General features: G+C 35.6%; 1 protein-coding gene across 4 annotated transcripts in view; it reads left to right on the forward strand.

The window, feature by feature from the left end:
• The window catches only part of LOC137259771 (probable nuclear hormone receptor HR3), a 47,212-nt gene extending 40,532 nt beyond the window's left edge, over positions 1-6,680 (forward strand). For 3 of the 4 annotated variants that reach the window (XM_067797385.1, XM_067797383.1, XM_067797384.1), the window contains 3 exons: positions 434-541; positions 1,278-1,394; positions 2,441-3,542. In XM_067797385.1, coding sequence (XP_067653486.1) covers positions 434-541; positions 1,278-1,394; positions 2,441-2,700 — 485 coding nt within the window. In that variant the 3' untranslated portion in view covers positions 2,701-3,542. Of the gene's footprint in view, positions 1-433; positions 542-1,277; positions 1,395-2,440 lie in introns of all 4 variants that reach the window. The other variant, XM_067797382.1, reaches the window with a different exon arrangement.
• The last annotated feature ends 2,490 nt before the right edge of the window (positions 6,681-9,170 follow it).

Genomic DNA, 9,170 nt, shown 5'->3' on the forward strand with positions numbered 1-9,170 from the left:
TCATTGGAAGTTAATCTCAACGTCACATCGTATTATCATAATATCAATCTCAACTCCCTGGGGAGTATGCGACTCTTGCAGCCACTATGTACACCACAAGAATTTGCATGCTTTTAATCACTGGTTTGCTGGACCTAGTTTGTTATTTTTCTAGAAGAAATGAGGATTCTATTTCGGGGAAAAAATTCCATCACAGGGATTGGTAAAGGCAGGGGCCATTGGCCATTTTGCACACTAGAATGAAGAATGGCCCGTTAAAATTTGGAAGTTTACTATTGTCATAAGAGCAGTGGCCCGTTCTAAATTCAGAAAATGGCTAATAATCCTGAAAATGGTCCATAGTCAAAGTTCTCTTTCCCAATCCCTGTATCATAACTCAACTGTTTCAGGATATTGAAGAATATTTCTGATTTTTCTGTTTTTTTGGTTTCAGGGAGTTTTGAACTGGCTCTGATGCAGGTGTGTCGTGTGTACGATAGTGCATCCGATAGCGTTATATTCGGCAATAACTTCGTACCTTTAGATGCCTTTTCAGTTCTCAGTGAGTATATTTTAAGTAGGCTTTTGAAAATTCTGCAATTCATTTTTATCTTGAAAGTTCTTTAAAGGAACATGCATTGGAAAGTCATAATGCAACAACATACTATAGCTTTTTGTCTAAAGGCAGGAGAATAATAGCCATCCATTTTGTTATTGTTTCATAGAATATTTTCAACAATACATATTGTGTTTTTATTGAATTGGTTATGCAATCAATGTCTTTTATCGGTATTTGACACACGTTTCAAGGGTCATTTTAGATCCCTTCATCAGTCCACAACATTTTGGGGTCATTTCACCGTTTTGTCAGGTGAAGGGGTCTGAAATGATCGGAAACGTGTGTCCAAGATTAAAGGAAGATTTATCCATAAAAGATGTTTGTTATGCAGTGTTTGCATCCCAATAACCATCATATGCAATATATCCATCACACTGTCGATTCTTTGCAGCACTAATACATAGGTTTAGAATTACTTTGCTGGTCTGGACTATTGCTGTGATATTGCTGAAATTTTGCTTAAGGCAGAGTAAAAACCAAAGTTACTTGCTGTTTTCTAGGGGCATTTGGGTATGCTAAAGCATCCGCATGTCGCACCAAAGACCTAAGTCCGATTCCCCACATTGGTTCAATGTGTGAAGCCCATTTCCGGTGTTTCTGTGCTGTGATATTGCTGGAATATTGCTAAAAAGAGTCAAAACCTAATGTCACTGACTGTTTTGTAATTTATTTATTGCAGGTGAAGAAGAGTCAATTCTGATGAGGAGCATCTTTGAATTTGTAAAGATTATTCAAAACTTGAAAATCACGGACAGCGAACTGGCTCTCCTCAGTGCTCTGATTTTAATTAGTTCAGGTAAGTTGGAACACATTGTGGTTTTGTTTGCGAAACAGGCGCCTTATGGGCAGCACTTAATCTGAAACACCCAGAGGGATTTTTAGTGAGAATTGGTACCCAGAAAGCTACTTTTGTCCTTGGTGGCTGAATGAAATGTATGTCCAGAGCGCTAGATAAGATTTAAATTGTGTGGGTACCATTGTAGTTTTTTGAGTGGTATTATGAATGTTGAGTGGGTATTTCATTTTCCGCTACCCACTGCTTTCAAATATGTGGGTATTTCAGTGATTTTACTCATGTAAGTAACATAGTGTAACATAAATAAGCAGGTATGTACTGTCATATGTCAAACCTTATCCTATACTAAAAGTTCAAGTTTTTAGCAATCCATGTGTTTTTCATTATGCAAACGATGTTTATAAATACATTCCATATGCATGGTTTATATTTTTTGGGGAGAGGGGGGTGGTATATAGATTTTAAATGCTTAATTGATCCTCAACAATTATTTTGCAGTTTGTAATTGGAAATTTTCTACATGTATTTTACCTGGATATGCAGCTTATCTCAGCCTCTGAGGTTTTTTACTTGTCACAAAGCGTTTTAGGGTGTGATTTCACTATTTACAACCTTCATTGGAGCATGTTCAAAATGGCTGGTACAGGTTGTCGTAGTAACTATTAATCATCCGGCATCTTATCATCGTCATGGTGTGTTTTGATTGGGGAGTAAGTGACTGGAATTACTACATTTCACGCTACATGCAAAATTAGAATAGAATCATGAAATGAGATTCTGTTGAATGTTTCTTACACAGAGAACTTCTGAGAAATTGCAAAGCAAGTATTTATGTTAGGTTTTAGTACCAGTGCCATTATTTTGTGGTGCAACCAAAATTTGATGGTGCAGCCAAACCTATAACCTATTTGAACTTGTGTCTATCATTTGATTGTTTTGCTTTGTTACTGCCCTTTTGGACTGATTTGTTGTCTGTTTTATATTCTCATGTTTGTAAGTGTTTTGCTTGGGAGGAACAGTTAAATATTTATTGTATGTATTTTCAGATCGACCAGGTTTGAAAGACACAACTGATATCCAAAAACTACATGAAAAAATTTTGACAGCTCTGAAATTAGAAATTGGCGCCAACCACCACGATGATCATGAATTGCTTTCGAAGTTGTTGACACAAACACCCATATTGCGGACATTTTCTCTACACCATATTCGTGCTCTCAATCGGTTTCGAGAGACTGCTGCTGATGTAGAGTTCCCTGCCCTTCACAAAGAACTCTTCTCTGTGGAGACCATAGAATCATCATGAGAGAACTTCTGATTCTAGGGATGTGTTAATTTTTCAAAGATTCGGGATGGATGATTTGTGTGACCTGACACTCCCTCTTCCATAAATGGAATCTGCCAAAGCTGAGGCTGGAAGAGTTCATCCATGATTTCAAGGGGTGTTGGATAGAACATAATGAAATACATTTGATTGTTCCAGAATTCTGGGAATGGAAGAGAATTTTCCGCATGTGCTTTGACAGAGGTCAGAGGTTGTTGCAATGTGATTATTCAAAGTTGTTTTTCTTCCTTTTTTTTCAAAATGAATAGTGTTTTACCACCATCATAGTGTATATTACATAATTCCTCCATGCATGTTGTGTGCTGTACCGATCACACATTTCACATATATCGCCACCGTATCACATGTGTGAGTGGACAATACGAGCAGCACGGAGTCCTATAGATCTAGATCTTGTATAATCGGGTTATATATACTGTATAGTTCTATATTCATCCATTATCATCCTACGAGAGTTACCATTATGTAGGTTAGTGTCTGATTCTGACAATTTGAACATCGGTCAAATTCCAGAATAGCTCATTATGATTGAGAAATGTTCAGAAATCACCAGCGACTCCTCACATATGTTGTCTAATTATCCCTTACCTCAGTCTTTGAATGGATCCGTTATCAAATCTGTTCGTTTCATAGTACACTGTATTCACTCATCATTGTAATATCTTATTTTTCCGCTCTGTTACAAGACAGTTTTGGTGAGTTGTAGCGTGGTTGGAATTCAACCATTGAGTATTTTTGTCAATAAAATTTCAGGTTTCTGTTTATGTGCTTCAAAAATAGTAAATATTCTTCAGCTGAAGGTTTGTGTGGGTCTGTATTTTGTTAAAATTTACAACATTCGACATATTAAGAGCCTAAAGCTAAAAGAAAATCTTGTTTCAGGTGGTCCTTTCAATTTTTAAAATATTTTATGAGGAAAATGGTAATTCGCACTATTTGGGGGCAAATTGTTTTTAGAATGACATTAATATGTAGAATTTAATTAATCCATAGAGACCTGTAATAAAATTAAAGCATAGCAATACTGATGTGCAACTTGAAATGAAAAAAATTTATTAATAACAGTAGTCCAGAAAAGGGTAGATGAGGAAATTAGAAATATATTTTCTTTTGTGCTCCTAAGGCTGTAATGAATGCTTTAAAACTCGGATCTCTCTCTCTCTCTTGTGAAGACTTGGCAGACAGGTTGAAACTTAAATATCCTAGTGGTTAGGGTGTTTGACTGATGCTGGTGACCAGGGTTTTATTCCACCATCAATTATTTTGAAGGTCATATTGCTGGAATATTTTGAAGTGTGTAACAAAACTCACATTGAAGGAAATTCATATTATACTGGCATCTCCTATTCTTGCGGTACTTACGAATATCAGCTGAAAAAATAATATAAACAGGTCTTTTCGTATGTATGCTTGTTGTTTTTTAAATGAAGAGATCCCCATCTAACATCTGCATCTATCAACTCCTTCATCCATCAAGTGTATTATCTCGCTTGAGCTCCATGAAAAACATTGTTATCCGCCTCTGACTTTTCGAGGCGTCTCCTATTCTCGCGGTACAACGAGAATGTTATTAGGTGTAAGGAAGGGGAATCTTATCAGGAAGGGAAGGGGGAAGTTACGATTTTTCCAAGTGGTTACAACTCACGAATATTCGTTACACTACACAATTTTGATAATTCACAGACTTAGGCCACTTCCTAGTTACTGGTCAATGATGTAAGCAAACGCTAAGTATCACGCATCGACGACCTCGGCAGAAAATGTGTTTACAACGGGAATAGGGAACCCGCAAGAATAGGAGATGGCCCTATATTAGTAGTAGCAAAGGGCATTTAATATGTCGAATACTGCAATCAGAGTAAATGTCTGGAACATGATTGAAAATTTGCCTAGTTTTGTGCTGAGAAATGTACAACAGCCCTTTTAATTTTTAATAGTTGGATTTTAAAAGATAACCTACATTCAGTGATGATAATTTATACGGTGCATAGTATCCATCAATAGGTGCCTCGCATGATACTTTCTCTGTAAGTAGTTGTGAAAAGGAAATCAATAATGACACATCGTACTTATTAGTTCTGACTGTACAAGTGTCTAAAAGATAAATGATTATTTGGTGATGTTTTTGTCTGAAGACTTAAGTGTATGAAGCCATCCACCATTTCTTCTTAATTTTATGAATAAATTGGGTTACTAGTAATTATATTTTTCTTGCATTTCGGTTGTAATTTAAAAAAATAAATTCAGTCTTGGAAACCATCTAAAGAAGCATTAAAGGTCTGCTGTATCAGCAAAGTTCATTAGATGAAACCATTCTTGTCATGTTTTACGCATGTTTGAGCTTTGTTCTTGATGCAATGTTGTTGCAGCAATGGAGTACAAAATCTTGATGGCAGGCATTTCGAAGGCAGCACCACCCTCAGTGTACCAGATTGAGGCTGTCAGGAACGAGCACAAAAACCTTTTATGCCTTACAGTCGAAAAAACGTATATTGCTGTGGTTTGTTATGTGTTTTTTCCAGGAAATACATGACCAATTTTTCGGGGAGTGAAATTTATATATATATCGTTTTAATGATTATTTTGTTAAAACTGTTTCCGAAAATGTCTGTGCTTTATTTCAGTACAGATGAGAAGGTTTGAGATGATTTGATTGGTTGATTTGATTGGTTGATATCCCACAATGCAGTGCATATTTACATGAGGGGAATGATAATCCAAATCTTCCTGAGAGAAAAAGGGTTTCATTATCTGGATGCATTTACATTTGTAATTTCCAACAGTTATGATAATCTTAAGCCAGTGATCTCACAATGCATTGATTAATGACACAGTTTGAGATTGGAGTTTGAATTTATGACTTGAGATATGAAAAAATTTACAGTTATTGTGTTGATGTAAAATAGCGGGAACTGACTTGTTCACCTGTCCGTGCCATTTTATCAATGTGTATGATATGTTGATGTTTCACACCCGATTTCATAGGCATTTACATTTCTTTGACCTTTGAAGTTGATCTTCACAAAAAGAGTATTTTATGATCAGTTTTAATGTGTACAGTTTCCTGTAAAATGTCAAGGCCCTTTGACTTCTTTGTTTCATACAAGTTATATGATGTGTCTCAGACAGTTACCTCCCTTTGTTTATCAATCATATTTTGTAATTTTTTTTCTCATTATATTTACCTCACTAATATTTACTAGTTTTGTGTGAAATGTTATGAAAATGAGCTAAAATGTGAAATGGAGCAGAGGAAGCAGTTTTTAATGAACAAAGGGAGGTAACTCTTATAAGGTAATCAATCTCCGTGTGTTTTAATAGGATAATAATCCATCCAACCATGCATTTGTTAAATATGGTAATTACCCAAGATTGATTATCTTATGAGACACTTTTATTGTTTATAAGTATGACAGTTAAACAGATATATTGAAGTTTGTATTGTACATTGTACTCGTCTATACAAGAGCTCTTCAACTTGTTGTACATAGGTCACTCTGTACAAACAGTCTACCTTAAATCTGTTTTTCAATGTAAGTGTTGCCAAGTGGATGGAGCATCACTGTTGTCGCCGTGGAGACGTCTTGAGGGTTGTTGACATGTTATGAATTTGTGAAGTCATGGAATATTTATGGCAGCAAGTAAAAGTGACTTGTCATTTCGAGACTCCGCGAACTGGTTGGTTTGAAATTTCCCAGTTTTCATCAAATGACAATGTGGATTAAGGCCAGATCAATTCTTCATGTAAGTGACGCTATTTTGCTTTTAAAGTTTCGTTTGATTATGGCGAAAGTATTCAGATTCTGGCAAAAATTATTTTTTACAAAATCATTTGGTCATTTTGGTCATTAAGCATCACAATTCTGGTGAACCTTTTGTGTTATTTTTTAAGAATGCAAAAAGTTTGTTAAAACTACCTTTTTTTAAAAAAGTAAATAAAATTAATTTTGAACACAGCATCTTTCAAGAAATTTGTGAATTGGTATAAATTTTAAAATTTTAAATATATTTCAAATTGTTTGGTAAGTAGGCTATTAATAAAAAATATATTGTTCTGGCCTCGTTAAGCAGTTTTCAAGCCATAAAAACTTGTTTAGATCTATTTCACAGTGGTGTCAATCTTAAGAAATATAAAAGCAGATTCTTCATTTCTATGCCCTGGCAAGAATGAAGCGGTCATGGTTCAGATGATCTGATTGGCTGGCAGCTAGCTTGGGCGAGTCCATCCTGAAGTGTATGTGGTGGCACCACCTTATCCAATTTGTAAATAATCACTTGAATAAGCAGTTATTTCAGGGAATACAGTGTAGACCTCAGGGCGGCTATGTCGTCTGGAGAGACAAACTAGCTTTACCCACATCAGCAGACTGGTCGCTTACTATCAGAGGTGGGGTGCATTTAGTCATAAAGGATACATAAGCAGGGTCATCTTTTGCTTTCATCTGGTACCTCCATGCATGAAGATCTGGTCAGTTGGTGGTTGTTTTTGTCTAAAAAGAATTAATATCTACATCTATAACAGACTTATCTTTTGGTCAGATTAGGTAGTGCCATGTGTCAGATCTCATGACTCCTGAGTCACAGATGTCAACATCTACAATTTACCTTAGTCCCTACAAATTTTAACCTCAGACTAGGCCAGTATGATTACACAGAAATTCTACAAAACTTGAAAAACCTTCATTATAATTTGGATATGTAGACATGTACTTTTTTTGTGGTCAATTAAATACATTTTTGCCTGAAAGAAACGAGAAGAAGAAACATAATGCTGATAATTTGGACAGTGTGAAGGCTTGGTTCTTTGGCCTGTCAGATGTCATAACCTTCTTTATTTTACAGTTTTATGAAAAGACATCACCTTCAACACAAGTATACCTTAAGTGCTGCTCCTGTTGTGGTCAACGTCCATGCTTTCAACGACAGAATACATAAAGTATACATGAAAAGATAATACCATGGACTTACATTTGGAACCTGTCAGTTAAATCAGTTTTAATTTACATCTTCAAGAGGAGAGGTATCACATCAGAGTGAAAGATTTAAATGAGATTGAATCAATCCTTGTTATATACCATTCAAAAAAAGTAAGGGATGTTCCACTTTTCAAGCATACCACTAGACTATGCCAATACGTATGAGGAAAAGTTATTTATTAATACAGATGAAACATTTCTGAAGGTATCGAATAAATTGTTGAAGTTTCCCTTCATTTTTCTTCATCTGTATCCTCCTTGGCTTCATCATTCGCATTTAATCAATCTTGTAAATCCAGTATCCCCTACTCTTTTTGATAAGTATATTTTCAGTAACCTCACCAGTCTTTTCTACTTACTTGAAATAAAAATTGCCCCTGTCAAATGTTTGAGTAACAGGCCAGTCTGAAAGGGGCTCTTTCAGCCTGTCCATGGCAGAAGATAAAGCCAGAGGTTGCTTCAATATATTTGATAGAAAACTGTTGCAGATTAAAACAGGTGCTTGTGACTTAATCTTTCAGTGTCAGAGAAGTGTATGTGGCTATGGCATTAAATCAGGCAAAAGAGCCCCTTTAAATTTTGCCATGGCAACAGATGTTGAATTTAGCATGGTACAGACTTGATGGAAATGGATTGTCATGGTTACTTTTAATATGTTTTTTTAAACTTTAATCATAGTGGAAGTGTTAATGATGTTTTGTCATTCAAGTTCAAGGGGTTGTCCTCTGTTTTTTTTTGTTGTTGAGAATATTGTGACGGTGTTCTAACCAAACTTCATCAGTCTGAACTGGTTCTTTTGATTGGATGAACAAACATTTGTTACCATGGCAATGATCCTTGCACTCTCAAGAACAAGAACATCAGGAACAGTTTGATTAAAGGCTCCATACATGAACTTAACTATCCAGCATATCAACCGTATTTTGTTCTTTGGAAGGTCGAGGCAGATTGTCCTTAAAATGTCAAACAGTTCTTGGATTCAATTTATCATACAAATTCTTCTGATTTTTATGTTCCTTTGTTTATTGATCAGTGAGAGAGTCATGTGTATATTCATTTTAAAATCTTGGCTTTGCTGTGTATTATTTGTTTTGAGAATTTCTTGTCAGTGCAAGGGTCATCAACTACTGCAGACTTTTGTCAGAATGTTTCTCATGTAGCCGACAGATTTCGTCCTCCAGTGCAACACTGCTGTTTGGCAGTCTAATTTGTGTTGGTAATTGCAGTACACGAATCCTTGATCAAGAAGCATCACTTTTGAAATATCCACACCATGCATTTGTTGATTGCTAGTTTTTCATACACACAAAGCATGGATGAAGTGGCCTTTTCATTAATTAATAGGTTGTCTTGCTAAGAATTACCAGCCCTTGCCTTTTGTAAATTTGTTTTTGTCGGTATTTAGAGTTACCTACCCTTGCCATACTTGATAATTAGGTTTGGTGGGATTAGGAG

The sequence above is a fragment of the Haliotis asinina genome, chromosome 13 (assembly GCF_037392515.1).
Source record: "Haliotis asinina isolate JCU_RB_2024 chromosome 13, JCU_Hal_asi_v2, whole genome shotgun sequence".
NCBI lineage: Eukaryota > Metazoa > Mollusca > Gastropoda > Lepetellida > Haliotidae > Haliotis > Haliotis asinina.